Consider the following 17,511-nt stretch of genomic DNA (forward strand, 5'->3'; position numbering starts at 1 on the left):
AGCCCCGTCCACCGCGCGCACCGGCCCGATCGCCGGCCGGCCGCCATGCTAATAGAATTAATCACTTAATTGATGAGCCGATAACGATCCTCGCGTCAATCCTGACACGAATTATGGCATGCGGGCGACGTGGCGCGACGGGAGCGCGTCAGGCTCGCCGCGGGGAGCACTCCCGGGGCGCGTCGCCGGCGTCGCACGTGCAGAGCACACGGAGCGTCCCCTCCGGCCTCCACCGGCGGGCAGCGCGCGCGTCGGCGGACGCCACTAATTGCGGTGCCGCCTCGTCGCCAACGTCGTTGTTCGGCGCGGCGGGGGTCGGCTGAGCCGGAGGAGAGTTCTGGATGGCACGTTCTGGCGCGCCGGTCGATTTCAAAGGACCGCCGGGGCGCTGCACAACTCATCGTCTGCAAGCGGTACAAGACTGCGCGGCGCAGCTGGTCTGCCAGGCGCGCTGCCAGTCGACTCCTCAGAGGTGGTCCCCGAGCGGCCGCTCGGCCCGTGCGACGGACCACTAGTGATGATCGTGCTGCCCGGTCGATGGACTGTCGCGAATCTGGTCGCCACACAACAACGGACACGGGAGAAGATTGAAACGGCGATCAGCCTGCGAGCGGCAGATCGCATAAATGAAGAGAAGCGGCGTGGGTGGAATAAATGTGTATGAAAATCGGCGGCTTAGAGCCCTATTACGCTCTGGTCACAAGAGACGAAATTGCCTGATGGTCTAGTTCGGCAAACTGTACTGGCAAACCCCTCCCCAAACTGGCAAACCCCTCCCCACGGGCGACTTCAGTTCTCATCCCGCGCGGCCTTGCTGCCAAACAAAGAACCGCGGCAGGCCTATCAACATCACAGCTCGGTTTGTCACGCATCGCCTCGGAGAGCGGTCTCAAAACGACCGGCGTGGTGTCTTATTCGCCGCTTCCACCCCTCCTCCAATCGCCCGGGGTGCAGCCCATCACACCGCCCACGCGGCGGCACCGACACCACATGTGGACCGACAACCGATACACAGAGTCACCCACCCTGTTTGCAATCATTCAACCGTTGGCAGCCATCTGAGATACCCTTTCCCATTCAAACGATACGAAGCAGTCAAACAAAGCACCAGGCCAACCGTTTAACTCGATGCTCACACAGTCAACAAGCTTCACCGATTAGGTGCAGATCACCCGCTGATAGGAGCCGGCCGATAGTTGGCACCCCGTTAGCGGTCCCGCCACCGCGGCTCACCTGTGATCTGCGCTCCGGTGTGACTCTCCCCTCGCCACCTGTCGCTCCGTCCGTCCGCTGGCTCTTCGCTCCGGCTCCGCGCGCCGACCGCCGCCGACGACACTCTATTAGCGAATGACGACTCGTTTATCACATCTCAATTACGGCGTCGGTCGGCGGCGCGGTTCACGTACGTGTGCCCCCAGAGCGGCCGGGCCGTTAATTGGCAGCGGGCGGCGGCGCGCTGCTCTCGGTTATTAATGGCGGCAATTAGCGCTGATGCGGCGATAGGCGGCGCGCGGCGCGGCCGACAGTCGACAGGGGGCGCGTCGCGAGCCGACTGATGGGCCCGAGCGCCGGCTAGCGAGCGAGCAGACCGACTGCGCGCGCCCGCGCGCCGGCCGCCCAGCCGCTACCCGTAAACAAAGCCGGTTGTCAATGACGGGGCGGAGCGGCCGAGTGCAGCGCCCGGCGAGAGTCGAGCGCAGCCGACCGGCCTCTCCGCACAGCTGGCACGGCCGAGCGGTGATTTTTTACCACCGTCCACTTTCATCAGTGTCATTAGGATTATTGTAAGCTGATCGTTTATGTGCCTGGGAAAATTCCTCAGAATGATGGCATTCTTACATGCAGCCTAGTTGGCATCATAAAACTACTGATGTCTCACCGCAAGGCTTGTAGATGTCGAACAGGACGACTTGGAAGTGGGACGGGTGGTAGAGAGACTGATCCCAAGCTGCCTTTATTCATACTTATGATCAAGTTAGTGATTTTCGATTTCCATCGCCTTTGGCGCCTTCGATTTTATATTGACGTTAGAACGGCAAGCGACGGTGCGTTTTAGGACTGTGAATGGACGGACGGCTAGTGCTCACGGGCACTAGACGTATAGGAACAATGCAGTATATGTCATTCAGTCAGCGGACGAATGGATTTGGACGGTGCAGTATTTTCGGACAATGGACGGAGGGACGGTGTATGCAGTGTGTATGTTGTTGTTGACAGTGTGGCGTCATGCGGACAGTCCGTGCGACAGGCCTCCGTGTCTGCTGGACAGGGGGCGTAAATGGGCTTACAGGCGACCGGTCGGATCAGGAGCGATGTCCGATTAGACGGGGCCGCCGGGACTGAGGCCGGCTCGGGTCAGTCCACAAGCACGCCAACAAAGACAACAGGTTCTCTCTCCTCTCGGCTGATCTGGCTCTGCTGGAAGAAGCGGAACAGCAACAAAAACGCTGATGGATTTATCGGCATGCAAGCAGCCGCCTTGTGATTATATAATGGGACGTGTGCTATCACTGTTCACGGAAATATGCGACAGGTTTATCAAGGGAGAAATCGTGACCACCGACATGAAAACCATGACCGTCTAATAAACGTTCAATGAACTCGCCCAAAAGCTGTTATTTCAGTGGAATGCCGCCATCCAGAACAGGGCATATTTTAAGGATTTTTTACTGCGTCCCAAAGGTGGCATAGGGCACATGCTTCGATCGGAAAGGGCACATACTTTATCCACCTGCATCTCTGCATCTGCTTACTACTTATATCGACAAGTTACTGCAACCGTTTTGGAGCGGCTCACGGCCGATAACACACCGGGCGTGCGCTAGCCGCCGGTGCTAAGCGCTAACCACTGAGTGCGCGTGGCCGACTGCCGCCCCGATGGCGCTGGCCCCCGACACCGGCGCGGCGCTGCTGACCCATGGAGGAGGGAGGGGGCTGATAATTAGTTGAGCCGGAATTGGGATAGAAGCCGGTATGGGATTGGGATAGAAGCTCAGCGAGACTAAGGAATTGTGTGGTGCCTTCGGTACGCCCCTCAAAATCACCCGTGTAGGGCCCTCAGGGCCGCCGGTTATGAAGCCTTTGGAGGCACTGGTGTGGGCCCTCACAGATACCGGTGTGATGCTCTCAGAGGCATTGGTGCGGGCCCCCAGAGGTGCCGCTGTGGGCCCTCAGAGGCACCGGTGAGGGTCCTCACAGTTGCCGTTGTGGGCCCTCAGAGACACTGCAGTGTGGGGATGTCACAGTCCGGTGTGGGACCCTTAGAGCTGCTGGCTCGAACCCTTTACAGGCCGACAGGGGTTCTCAGAGACCGACAAGGGGCTCTCAAGAGGTCTGCGGTGCCTTCGGGAGCCCTGTGGAGTCCTTAGAGACCAGCAAGCAGGGGTGTCGATTTTTCAAAATGGTTGGGGGTGCTCAACCCCTGCACCGGGTGAAAGATTGCAGCTTTGCCATGGGGCACAACCGTACAAGGCAGGGCTGGTTATCCCCATATAGGTACTGATAATGCCGGGATTTCCACTAACATTTCCCAAGGGCAGAACGTTCTTCTTGAAAATCATTCTGCTCGTCCGAGTACTTGGCTACCTTATTACATAAACATCTTTCCGAAAAAGTCGTATATTTGCCGGCAGCATGGCAGCAGCCCCGACACCTCTGTAATAAGGTGACAGAAACCAATGACGGCGATTAGCACCGGTGCAGCAGCCGCTGCGGTCCGCAGGGGCGGACATTGCGCGGAGGCAACGGTGGCTACGAGGCTCTGGCGGTAATCAGACGATCCCAATAATGATCGCTGAAAAATGACATGTGATCGCATTTGGATATTTACGGGTTTACGATTTTCCTCAGTGGCGTAGCCAGGTGGGCCGTGAGGCACGTGCCCCCCCCCCCCCCATCAGGTTCGGGCCCAGGGTCCCCTCGGGTTATTCGGGCTTGAGGGGCCCTGAGGCGCCATTGGCCGCTAAGAGTCAATGTTGGCCATATTTGGACAAAGAAGGATCCACGGGGCTCGTAAAAACCCCTCATGGGCCCACAAGTACCAACACTAAGATCTCCATAAGGGCCCCAAGCCAGTCTCTGAGGGCCCCTTGGCGGCCTCTGAGGGCCCCTTACCGGCTTCGGAGGGCCACATGTCGGACTCTGGGGGTCTTAACCGGCTTATTCCCAGCCAGCTAATTTGGTCTTGGCCGTAGCTGGTTTTATTCTGGCTAGCTCCGGCATTTGCTCCGGCTAAAGTACGGGCAAGGTCTGGGGCTCTACTGGAGCTGACACACGATACCGGAGCTCGCCCGCATCACAGCCGGACTTATGCCGCATCAGCCGCGCCGTACCTCCACCGTACTTCAGCCACAGTAAGCCAGAGCAGCTATGGGGTGCAGCTGGACCTGGTCGTGGGGAGCCGGACTTGAGCCATGGCAGGGAACCTGACTTGAGCCAGACTTGGCGGTCCGGAACCATACCAACCCGGGAGCGCTACAGCAAATACTGGCTAGCCGGAATAGAGTCGTATCGACCCAAACCCCGGATTTGACGGCGTTCCGTTTATACCGGCCCAAGTCTGGCATGTCGCAGTTGCCGGGGCAAAACGGACTTGCGCCGAACCAAATTGCTGGCTGGGTAAGGGCGCCAGCTCTAGGAGCTCCGCACCCGCCTGTAATGGCCCCACACGCATTTCTCTGAGGGCCCCTATAACGGCGACTGTGAGGGCCCTCACCGACGCCCCTGAGCGCCACACCGGCGTCTCTGAGGCCCTACACCAATGCCTTTAAAACCCCTACATGGGCGGTTCTGAGGGCCCTCGTCAGGTACCAGCGACCCTGACGGTCCCACACAGGTGGCTCGGAGGGCCCCAGCGGCGTCTGAGAGCACCATGCCGGTCTCTGAGAACCCCACAAGGCTCCTGAAGGCACCGGTGACCTCTTGATATCTTCTTGTCGGCCTATGAAGGGTCCGTTCCGTAACAGCAGTTCTGAGGGCCACACGCGCGCCTGTGATGGCCCTAAACCAGTGTCTCTGAGAGCCCCCACAACGGCGCCTGTGAGGGCCATCACCGGCAACTGTGAAGCCCCTACAACCGGCGCCTCGGAGGGCCATACATTGCCATATCTGAGGGCCCCGCACTAGTGCCTCTTAAGGCCCTATATCGGCGGCTCTGAGGGCCCAACACCGTCGCTTCTGGGGCCCTCAGAAGTGCACATGACGGCCACCCACCGGTGACATTTGAAGGCCCCACACCGGCGACTCTGAGGGCCCCATCGGCGTCCGAGTCCGTGCCGGTCTCTAAAGACGACCCCACAGGGTTTCTGAAGGTACCACCGGCCTCTGATGGCCTTTGCCGGCCTCTGAGGGCCCGTCGCCGGTCTCTGGAGCCCCTTGCCGGCTTGTAAAGGGTACGCGTTATCAGCTCTAAGGATCAGACACTCGTGTACGACGGACCCACACCAGTGTCTTTGCAACTGAACGTCTTTTCTTTCGCCCTTCTTCTTAAGACTAACTTTTCTTTTCTTTACATCTTATTTCATGCATTGTAAATTGCGTAATTGTTTTATTTTTAGTAGTGAAAGACTGCGGAACGAATTATTTTCCTCAAGCAGAGTTAGTGGGAGTTATTGAGGGACAAAATGATTGGGGTTGCTAACTGGAACATTTGGGGGTGCCCGGAAAACCATTGGGGGTGCTCATTTGAGCATTGGGGGTGCTGCAGCACCCCCAAAAGTATACAAATCGACACCCATGCCAGCAAGGTACACTCAGACGCTAGTGGGGCCCTCAGAGTCGTCGGTGTGGGGCCCTCAAAAGTCACCGGTGAGTGGCCGTCCGATGCGGCTCCGGCGTTGAGCCCCCAGAGCCGCCGATATATGGTCTTAAAGGGACACTCCCACCTTAACATTAGTTTTGAGTTGAGATAGCCAAATTGGTGGCCATGGCCTGCAAATACCGGTTTGGGCACTCACAACATCGACAAATGCTTTAATTCGGAGATATGGAATTTCAAACTTGCAGTTTTCGGATTCTAAGGGGCTAGTGCATTGGTATGCCCCCTTAGAATTTGTGACGTCAGCGGAGATCTAACGATTTTTAAATCTTTTACTAAAACGTTTGGTAGCACGCGGTGGTATATGCTGCTTTGCGCGCAACAAATGCCGCACTTTCAAATAAAGTCGCTAGGAACAGCGGAGATCCCAAAAAGTAAACAAAAGTAAAAGTCTAATATCTTGAAAACCGGTGAATATTTTTCGATGAAATTTGGTAGATATTCGTTTTCGCTCTTTCTGAGCCGAGCGACATCACTTTCGTGCCAATTCATTAACTTTTTTGAAGGTGGGAGGGTCCCTTTAAGAAGCACTGGTTTCGGGACCTCATTTAGGGGTGCCGGTTGCACTCAGAGGTGGCAGTGTTGGGCCCTCAGCTAGGCACCGGTGTGGGGCATTCACAGCCGCCGGTGAGGGCCCTCGCAGGCGCCGTTGTGGGGGCCTTCAACCAGGGGCGGATCCAGGAAAACTCCAAGGGGAGGGTCATGAATCGAAGTGGTGCCCCTACCTATACCCAAAATTAAAAACTCAACGGATTTCGTCCACTTCATTTTGGTGGTGCCCCCATTTTCAGTTTTTTATTTTTATTTTTTTATTTTTAGTCATTATCTTACCTCTTAGCCACAACCACATTTACCAATTGTAAGCAATTGTATATATGAATGTGCTATGCGTGTGTATGTTGTGGACGCTGAGTAAATGAGTACTTACCAGGAACGTTATCAGGTAAGCAAATCGTTGTCAGTCCGACGAACTTGACCCTGGCGTCTAAAGGGTCTGTCCTTGACACTTCAGGCTTGTCAGGGGCACCAAAGTCCTTCCAGGGACACCACAAACCTGTCAGGGGCACCTACGGCCTTGTAGGGGCGCCACAGGCCCGCCAGGGGCACCACAGGCCTGCCAGGAAGCAGGGGCACCACAGGTCTAGCAAGTATACACGACAGGCCTGTCAGGGGCACAACGGGCCTGTTGGGCCCATGAGCACCCCTAGGGGCAGGGGCACCACAGTCCTTCCAGGGGCACCGCAGGCCTGTGAGGGGCACCAGCGGCCTAGCAGGGGCACTAGTCAACACAGGCCTGCCAGGGGCACCACAGACCTGCCAGGGGCACCAGAGGCCTGCCAGGAGCACCACCGACCTCGCAGGGGTAACTTGGGCCTGTCAGGGCCCAGGGGCACCACGGGCCTGTCGAGAGGCACTTCAGGCTTTTCAGGGGCACCATAGTCCTCTCAGGGCGCAGGGGTAGCAGGGGCACCAGAGGCCTGCCAGGGGCACTACAGGCCTAGCAAGGGCACCACTGGTCTATCAGGGGCACCACGAGCCTGTCATAGCCAGGCATCTCAGGCTTGTCAAGGCCCAGCGGCACCACAGGTCTGTGAGGGGCACCAGCGACCTAGCAGGGGCACCAGTCAACACAGGTCTGCCAGGGGCGCCACAGACCTGCCAGGGGCACCAGAGGCCTGCCAGGGGCACCACCGGCCTCGCAGGGGCACCTTGGGCCTGTCAGGGGCACGACGGGCCTGCCGAGGGGCACTTCAGACTTTTCAGGGGCACCAGTCCTCTCCGGGCGCAGGGGCACCAGAGGTCTGCCAGGGGCACCAGCGGCCTAGCAAGGGCACCAGAGGCCTGCCAGGGGCACCAGCGGCCTAGCAAGGGCACCAGAGGCCTGCCAGGGGCACCACAGGCCTAACAAGGGCACCATGGGCCTGTCAGGGGCACCTCAGGCTTGTCAGGGCCCAGGGACACCACAGTCCTTCCAAGGGCACCGCAAGCCTGTCAGGGGCACCACAGGCCTAGCAAGGGCACCTCTGGCCTGTCAGGGGCACCTCAGGCTTGTCAGGGCCCAGGGGCACCACAGTCCTTCCAGGGGCATTACAAGCCTGTCAGGGGCACCAGAGGCCTAGCAATGGCACCACAGGCCTGCCATGGACACCACAGGCCTGCCAGGGGCACCACCGGTCTTGCAGGGGCGCCTCAGGCCTGTCAGGGGCACCACGTGCCAGCCGGGGACACTTCAGGCTTGTCAGGGGCGTTACAGTCCTGTCAGAGCCCAGGGGCACCAGGCCCGTGGTGTCCCTGCTAGGCCTGTGGTGCCCCTGGCGGTCCTGTGGTGCCCCTGTCAGGACTGTGATACCCCTGATAGGCCGGTGGTGCCCCTGGAAGGTCTTTGGGCCCCCGGGCCTCAAGGGGGGGGCCATGACCCATGTGACCCCCCCCTTGGATCCGCCCCTGCCTTCAACCACTGGTTTAGGGGGTCATCGCAGGCGTGTGTGGAACCCTTAGAGCTGCTGGTCCCTGATAGGCCGGTAAGGGCCCTCAGAGGCCGGCAAGTAGCCCTCAGAGGTCGCCAATAGGCCCTAAGAAGCCGGCAAGGGGCACTCAAAGGCCGACAAGGGACATTAAAAAGCCGGTGTGGGGCTCTTATGGAAAGAAGTGTGGCTCTTCGGAGCACATAAGGTGTTCTTCCGAGCCCTGTGGGGCCCTTCTGAGTCGAAAGATGCCAGCGTGGACCCTCAGCCGCCAATTGGCGTCGCAAGGCCCCTCTGGCCCGAGAGGCCCCCTGATCCGATGGGGCACGTGCCCCCTGCTTCCCCTCCCCCGGGTGCAGATAGAGAATGCAATCGGCGGTACGGAACATAACAATTGCAATCGTTCCTCCTCCCGTCGCGAGGTCGCCCATCCGACCCATATCCCATGATTGTCAACCCTGGGGCTCGGGTCGGCAATGTACCGGCAAGGAAATCAGCTTTAGGTGAGTAAAAAGTTATTAAGAGTCATTAGTTGTCGTTACGTTCGTCGTTCAGTAATAGGAACTATACGGTGCCAAATGTACCCGACGTACAGCTTGGAGCTGGGCGCCGCCCGGTCTCCACCAGTGACGTCACGCTAATGCTTAGCGACCGGTCCATTGGAAATCGCGGGATGATTCTAGTTACCTCTCTTATACGGCCTTGGTTTGGTTTCAATGGCCGGGAATCCCCGGAAGGGCGGGCGCCGATTCCGCCCGGGTCAGCCTAACATCCAGGCTCGCACGTCCGCCTCGGCTCCGACAGGTCCAGCACGGCGACTACGCGAATGTGAATCATGAATGGGTGGTGGGCGGTGGATGGTGCCACAGGGGAGGGGGAGCGGAGGGGATTAAAGGTGACACTTATGTTGCTCGTGATAACTCGCCTCGCCTCCCTGGGTTCCGCCCAGGTCCAGGGATGGATAACCTTCTCCAGCTTTAGCTAAAGTCTTACATTTGATTTTTTTTTATCAATATCAGTATTATTGGATCTGAGGGCAGGGCAAGGCACAGGACTAGATATGCACAATTTTCCCGAAATCCGGACCCAGCCCCGAACCGGCAGCAGCACCGAAGGGGCCCTTAAGACGGGAAGACAACAAGGTATCGGGTTTGAGGGCACTGGGCAGGGCAGAGAGGGTCACAGGGCCTGAATGCAGAGCAGGGCGCAAGGCCTGAAGGAAGGGCAGGGCAAGGTACAAGACCTTTGGACAGGGCACTGGGCAGGTCACATATCCTAGGGGTATAGTAGGGCATGGGACATAACAAGGTGTACGACCCTAGGATAGGGCAGGGCACAAGGACTGGAGAGCGCATGTATGTGCTTAGGTGCATAGTAAATCAGGGCACAAAGCAATCAGAAAGGCAACATCTATTGCATATTAAAAGACCGAGGCATGCTAATTATTATTGCTTGCACTTTTCCGCTGAAATCGTGACATTTCAGTGTGGGACGCAGTGGTCCAAATTTCGCGAGTGCTACGTCCCAAAGGCAGGGGGCTGCGTCCCAAAATGGGACGCAGTCAGTATGTTAAAATATGCCCTGATCCAGAACACCATTGTGCAATGCAGCTGTACTGGACATGTTCTACGAACAGGAGTGACAAGTCATTCACATGAAACGCATACGGTTTGGTTCGGTATGCAGGTACACGCGATGCCGTTTTTTGTAGTTTGACGTCTTCCTATCAGCGTCTTGGTCGGGTCAACACCGCCATTGCCCCATATATCAATGGAAGCAATTGAATTTGGTCTCTTGTCTCAAAGCCCGACCAGTGTGAGCCGCCAATTATTTCGAACCTGACCGCTCGCACACGTGTTCATTGTTTAAGGTCAGCTGGTAACACCTCGGGTGAGACCGGTCACGTGACTATATTTGACAGCGGCGAGAATCCGCGATGCCTTGAAAATGTAAAAACAGGTGTTTATCACCAAAGCCGTTGCGCTTCACTGGCAACAGATGGCGCTCATATTTGGCGCCTGAAGGTATGCTGCACCGCATAGCCGCATATTCCATCAAGAGATACCTAGCACGACCATCGAGCACCTGAATGTATGCTGCGCTGCACCACACAGCTGCACTGCACGTATATCCCCTGTCAAGAGATGGCGCTAGCATTCAGCGCCTGAAGGTATGCTGCACCGCAAATCTGCATATTCTCTCAAGAGGTGACGCTACTATCCAGCGCCTGAAGGTATGCTGCACCGCATATCTGCATATTCTGTCAAGAGATGGCGCTACCGTTCAGCGCCTGCAGGTATGCTGCACCGCATTACTTTATCCGTAACTCCAGAGCATATTTTCGTCTGGACAGCGAGTTGCGGCGGAGAGTCCGGAAACAGCGGCGATTTCAGGACAGCAAGAATCGACCGCCATTGGAATGATGGCGGTCTGCACCGTGCAAATGCAGATGAATACCCGGTCCAATGTAGGCCTAACTCCAATGCCGGTTCAATGCTTCTAAGTTTCTTACAGGACCCGGTCACCTGTCCTGTCAGAGGCTCTTGAGAGCATTTACTGTGAAAACGACCAAGAGTGTGCACCATTCAGACGTCATTAACATCTGCTAATTGACCAAAACTAAGATGTCTTATCCACCCGCACTGGGAGTTGGGACGAATACTCGTATGTAGGTATCCTACATTGAGCACATACCTGTTATTTTTTCGCAATATCCTAACGAGCGGAGATAATTACCTACTGCTCGAATTCTTGGGCCGTAACCGAAATTCCGAGAGTCGTCAGTCGCATTCACAAAGCCCATGTGTTGAAAACCACCAAACTTGTTTGGAGCATACTATTTCTTCAAACTTGTCTCTCGCCTATTCTGTAAACGCATTCCTTTGTAAACGTCACGGTACCGTTTTCGAAGCATCATCATCGAGCACAAGTTAAGCCACCTCAGCTCAATAACGATGACGGTCACACAATAATGATTACACCCCTGACGAGTATGATATTGCTCCAATTCCTGAATTTAAAATGAAAACGCCGGTGGCATTGCTTAGCATACGTAGGTTATGCGTAGGAGGCTGGTACGTTTTTAAATACAGTAGTGCCCATCCAGTTGAGTATAGTCTATAATTCAAGTAGACGGCATGCCAATACATTCTTTAAAAAAAAAAAAAACGAAACTCCAGAACTAGCGTAAGCATTTCAGTGGACAACAAAATACGCGATCTTAATTCACTTCTATCGAGTAATGACTCCACGAGCCTGGTAAAAAGATCAGCTAACTAAAAGATTATCACGCCTTAGCATCAAACCTGATAACTGGCAGGACTACCGTTCGCATTGTGCACTATTACACAATCCATTTATTTTGACTGGACATGCATGATAAGAATACAAAGCTCTGCACGACGCAATAAATCGATCAAAGACATCGGCCATACACAGTCAAATACAAACAAGGACAGCGGCACGAGGAGCACGGAGCAGCCGCCGACCGGCAGTTTAGGGCCATGACCCCCCCCCCCCCCATCTACGGCAGGGCACCGTTCCCCTACGGCACGGCAATGCCCTCCTCCGACAGGGCACTCCCTCCCAGGGCAGGACACCGTCCCCTACGGCAGGGCACCGTCCCCTACGGCAGGACACCGTCCCCTACGGCAGGGCACCGTCCCCTACGGCAGGGCACCGTCCCCTACGGCAGGACACCGTCCCCTACGGCAGGGCACCGTCCCCTACGGCAGGGCACCGTCCCCTACGGAAGGACACCGTCCCCTACGGCAGGGCACCGTCCCCTACGGCAGGGCACCGTCCCCTACGGAAGGACACCGTCCCCTACGGAAGGAGGACACCGTCCCCTACGGCAGGGCACCGTCCCCTACGGCAGGGCATCGTCCCCTACGACAGGGCACCGTCCCCTACGGCAGGGCACCGTCCCCTACGGCAGGGCACCGTCCCCTACGGCAGGGCACCGTCCCCTACGGCAGGGCACCGTCCCCTGCGGCAGGGCACCGTCCCCTGCGGCAGGGCACCGTCCCCTACGGCAGGGCACCGTCCCCTACGGCAGGGCACCGTCCCCTACGGCAGGGCACCGTCCCCTACGGCAGGGCACCGTCCCCTACGGCAGGGCACCGTCCCCTACGGCAGGGCACCGTCCCCTGCGGCAGGGCACCGTCCCCTACGGCAGGGCATCGTCCCCTACGGCAGGGCAGCGTCCCCTACGGCAGGGCATCGTCCCCTACGGCAGGGCACCGTCCCCTACGGCAGGGCACCGTCCCTTTCGGCAAGACACGGCCCCAGACAGTGGTTATCGACCCCAAACGGATGGGTAACATTTCCCAAAGTAAGGACACTAGCCCCACCTGACGGAGGCGTTCCCAGCGACATAGCATCATCCCTCTGGCCCTCCTACCCGACAAGGGCACCAGCCAGGCGTACAGAATACCGACCCCAGCGACCGCGCGTCATCTCCCACCCACATAACACGACTCCCCTTCCCGGCAAGTGTACACCGTCCCGGTCTGCAGGGTGCCGACCCCAGGTAACAACGTACCATCCCTGATCCCGTCCACTGCCGTATATTGCACGCGTCCCTCAGTCATGGTCGGAGAAGGCCAGACAGGTGAGCGCCTTGGTGTGCCCCTTGTAGGTGCGCACCACACTGCCCGTCTCCAGGTTCCACAGGCGCGCCTGCTCGTCGGACGAGGCGGTGAACAGGTACTTTGAGTCCGACGAGAACGCGCAGTCCCACACCCAGCGCTGCGTCTCGTCCTTGTTGCGCCACTCGAGCGTCTTTACCAGCGAGTAGTCTTTGGTGGACCATATTTTGGCCGTGTGGTCGGCCGAGGTAGTGCACAGCAGCTGGCCGTCCGCCGAAAAGCGGCACTTGAGTCCGTATCGGGTGTGCGCCTCCAGCCGGCGTTTGGGCGTGATCTGCACGGGCGCCTGGTCGGTGGCGCCGTCCGACAGGCTCCAGATGTAGCAGCTGCCGCGCGAGTTGATGGCGGCCATCTGACGGCCGCTGCTGTCGATGTCGATGTGCTGGAACGCCGCGTCCGGCTCGGGGATGAGCTTGTCGTGCTGGTCGGAGCGCAGGTCCCACTGGTGGATGGTGCCCGCCTGGTCGCCGATAAACAGCTCCACCTGGTTCGGGTGGAGCACGATGCACGTCATCGGCTGGTCCACCTGAAACACGCGCTGGCAGTGCAGCCCACCGGTCTTCACGTCCCAGATTTTGGCCGAGCGGTCCTCGCTAGCAGTGAACATGCACCGGCCGTCGCGCAGGAAACCCACGCCCACCACGTTCTTACTGACGCCCTCAAAGTTGATGATGGGGCTCATGTCTGTGGAGTTGACATCGTACATGCGCACGTGCTGGTAGCCGGCGGCGGCCAGCAGCGTACGGTCCGGCTGGAACGTGAGCGCGTTCACCTGCGAGTCCTGGTGCTGGCAGGTGCGCTTACACACGCCCGTGTGCGGCTCCCAGAACTTGATGGTGTGGTCGTAGCCGGCGGTGGCCAGCAGAATGGCGTCCGACGAGGACACCCCGTCCGAGCAGACGCTCATGGTGGCGGCGCGCGGGCAGCCTGAGACAGACGGGGACACCGGCGGGCTGTCATAACACTAGGAAGGGATGGCATCTCCTCAGAATGGATCCTCACTGTAGGCCTAAATGATGATCAAACATTATTGATGGCGTCAATTTGTGCAAGAACACTGCCCAATGACCATTTAAATTACTACATTTTTCCTACAGTAAAAAGTTAAACTGTGGTAAGCATGAAATATCACATTAAACATCATTTTCAGTATCAAATTGAAGTATGTCTAGCATGCCAACTAATGTCATCCTAATCCAAATGACATAGGTTAGGTATGTAGGTTGCCATATGAATTCGAAATTTGAACAACAAACTGTTGAGAGTTGACAGTATGCCAATTCCCATCATTCAGAGGATACAAAGCAATACTTTATCATATCAAATTGTGTGCCCATGGTCAAGGGACAAGGGTATCTTAGGGGAACAGAGTATCTTAGGGAAACACGAGAGAGAGAGAGAGAGAGAGAGAGAGAGAGAGAGAGAGAGAGAGAGAGGGAGGGAGGGAGGGAGGGAGGGAGGGAGGGAGAGAGAAGAGAAAGAGGACAGAAGAGGAGAGGAGAGAAGAGGAGAGGAGTGGAGAGGAGTGGAGAGGAATGGAGAGAGAAGAGAGAGAGAGAGAGAGAGAGAGAGAGAGAGAGAGAGAGAGAGAGAGAGAGAGAGAGAGAGAGAGAGAGAGAGAGAGAGAGAGAGAGAGAGAGAGAGAGAGAGAGAGAGAGAGAGAGAGAGAGAGAGAGAGAGAGAGAGAGAGAGAGAGAGAGAGAGAGAGAGAGAGAGAGAGAGAGAGAGAGAGAGAGAGAGAGAGAGAGAGAGAGAGAGAGAGAGAGAGAGAGAGAGAGAGAGAGAGAGAGAGAGAGAGAGAGAGAGAGAGAGAGAGAGAGAGAGAGAGAGAGAGAGAGAGAGAGAGAGAGAGAGAGAGAGAGAGAGAGAGAGAGAGAGAGAGAGAGAGAGAGAGAGAGAGAGAGAGAGAGAGAGAGAGAGAGAGAGAGAGAGAGAGAGAGAGAGAGAGAGAGAGAGAGAGAGAGAGAGAGAGAGAGAGAGAGAGAGAGAGAGAGAGAGAGAGAGAGAGAGAGAGAGAGAGAGAGAGAGAGAGAGAGAGAGAGAGAGAGAGAGAGAGAGAGAGAGAGAGAGAGAGAGAGAGAGAGAGAGAGAGACATCTGTGCTTGTATGATTTCCTCGAAATCAGTGTCTGCAGTTTTCCAGAACTTCTGTGAAGGTATTGTATGCAAGCATCAGCATGCCATCTAGCAAGTGTTAAGCCAATAAATGTAGTTTTGCTAGTTGTTATTAGATTTACTTCAAAACATATTTATTTTGTAATATAAATGGTAGGCACTAGGCAGATGGAGTTCTATAGCCTTGAGGCAGATACTTAAACATGAAAAAATATTTATTATTAAATAAGTCACTTGGATTTACATTTGCGGCACCAAGTGCGCCAACAACTATCTCATCTCAAGTAAGCATGCAGATTCTGCAAAAAGTTAAGATGTCTGAACTTCATAGTTGATAAGGGCAATCCTGACTATCCAACATCTTCCTGGACTGAACATCCATGATTTCCTTGACTGAGTGCAAGTACTCCATCTACACTGGAGTACGAAAAAACATCATCTCACTTTATCTGTGTAACGATTCCTGCAATACCCGACATAACATAGGTCACAGGCTTAATTTCCTGGAGGATCACAAATAGTGTAGCTTGGGCTAAAATACAGTGTCAGGCACCTCATTGGCTATACCTCAATGACCATGTATCTGCGGCACAAGTTAATCCAACTTTTCAAAGCGGATTTTCTCAATCATATTTAGCCATGGCCCTGATCGGTAGCTGTTTTTATATCAGCGTGCTGTCAGTTTTCCCCATATAAGGGAGTTATTGCTGGTGCTTCTTGGCCTCTCATTGGTCTAACGAACAGACCACTTGAATTCCGCCAATGAGGAGCCAAGAAGTAGCAGCACGCTCGCAGCCTGCTGATAAATAAACGGGGGCGAATAGAGCTCAGAATTCACAGCTGTAAATATGAGTGTAAGCGTGATGTAAAATCACGCAAAGTCACAAATACACTCACTTTTTGCATAAGGTGTATTGGCATAATCCGAGAATAACGCACGTGATAACGTGATCTTTTGCTAAATTGTCATGGAACCGCAGTCACGCAGCGAGTCAGATTGGTAATGGACCAAAACTAGGAAGATACATTACCTAGGGAATAGGGATTCCCTAACTGCCTACCTAATAAATTTGATGCATGCCTCCAATGTGCAAATTTTGTTAAAATCAACTTGTTTAAAATAAAAATCGAATAAACGCCTCTAACCGCGCCAACCCACACTGCACACACACACGCAAAAATCACCAGCGAAAATTGTTTAGAAGCGAAAACTGCGCAGTCATGACAAACATTGAACCATCTCTAAAACACTGCCATAAAACACTGCTATTAAAAACGTACACAATGAGCGTTTCCAAACAGCCCCAAACCCTTGCCCAAACCCACATATTAGGTTAAGTTAAAAAATTATAATTGTCAATGAATTGCAAATTAGCCACTTAATCATACATTTAAAGACACCATTAGGTTATTTCCGCGGCCCTCAGAGGCCAGCATCACAGACTGCCTAGTGCCTTTGCTGGGGCTCGGACCTGCGATGGGCCCTAGTCTCTAGACTCATAGGGGCCGTCGTGAGGACCCTTGAAGACTCATGTGGAGCCGTGAGAGGCCAGCGTGGCCCCTGGAGCCTCCGTGGGGTCCCTCAGCGCTCGTCGTGAGGCCCTCGATGCTGAAGGAGCCGTAGAGGTCACCGTCAAAGGGGCCCTCAGAAGCCAACGTAGCCCCTGCAGCTACGTGGGGTCCTCAGAGGTTGTTGTGAGGGGCGAGGGCTCTCATAGGCCGTCGACTGAGACCCTCAGAGATTAGCACGGGCCCTGGAGCCTGCGTTGGGTCCTAGAGGGGCGTCGCGTGAGGGCCCTCAGCTCAGGGGCCAGAGACCAGCGTGGCTGGCCTCTGAAACCGCGTAGGAGCCCTCAGCTTTCGTCGTGAGGGCCCTCAGAGACCGTTAATGGGTCCTTAGAGGCCAGCGCGGTCCTTGGAGTCTCCGTGGGAACCTCCATGGGAGTTTGCTGTGAGGGCCCTCATAGGCTGTTGTGGGGCCCTTCGGGGACATTATGGGACACCAAACGCGGCTTGGAGTGCTGAAAGCCGGTGTGGTAGGTACCCATAGACCGGCGTGGGCGCTCCTGGGTCCTGGCCGTAATCGACTTTCCCGATTATTCCAAATCGGCTTTCGTTTCCCGATCGCTAGCTTTCAGGAGAAAACGTAAGGGTTCGACGGGACTCTGCATGGAATCTCTCTCCCCTCCCAGTTAATGGATGGGGTGCAGCTGCACCCTCTGGACCCCTTCTTCCGCCGCCCCTGCAGTGGTTCTCTTGAGTAGAAGGATGGGTGCAACGTGGCGGCCAAACCTAAAATATTGTCGTCCCTGGGCTCTGGCATTTGGCGGTCCTGTGCCCTTACATCCTCGCCAACCACTACTGGCTGACATGGTTTCGATTCCAGTGTCCGTCAACCACTTACTCAGATCCGTCTACGCTATATCTATCCTCAAGACCAGTCCATTCGCATCAAGGGACCATGTTCT

At 55.8% G+C, this 17,511-nt stretch overlaps 1 protein-coding gene across 1 annotated transcript; it reads right to left on the reverse strand.

Moving 5' to 3' along the window:
- Positions 1-11,605: 11,605 nt before the first annotated feature.
- On the reverse strand, positions 11,606-16,199 carry LOC122365133 (target of rapamycin complex subunit lst8-like). Its single transcript, XM_043336108.1, has 2 exons — positions 16,105-16,199; positions 11,606-13,856 (listed from the first exon to the last, which is right to left on the reverse strand). Exon 2 carries the CDS (start codon positions 13,834-13,836, stop codon positions 12,865-12,867), a length of 972 nt encoding a protein of 323 aa, XP_043192043.1. The 5' UTR covers positions 13,837-13,856; positions 16,105-16,199; the 3' UTR covers positions 11,606-12,864.
- Positions 16,200-17,511: the final 1,312 nt, after the last annotated feature.

This window comes from Amphibalanus amphitrite, unplaced genomic scaffold (assembly GCF_019059575.1).
Source record: "Amphibalanus amphitrite isolate SeventyFive unplaced genomic scaffold, NRLGWU_Aamphi_draft 000716F_arrow, whole genome shotgun sequence".
In the NCBI taxonomy this organism is placed as follows: Eukaryota; Metazoa; Arthropoda; class Thecostraca; order Balanomorpha; family Balanidae; genus Amphibalanus; species Amphibalanus amphitrite.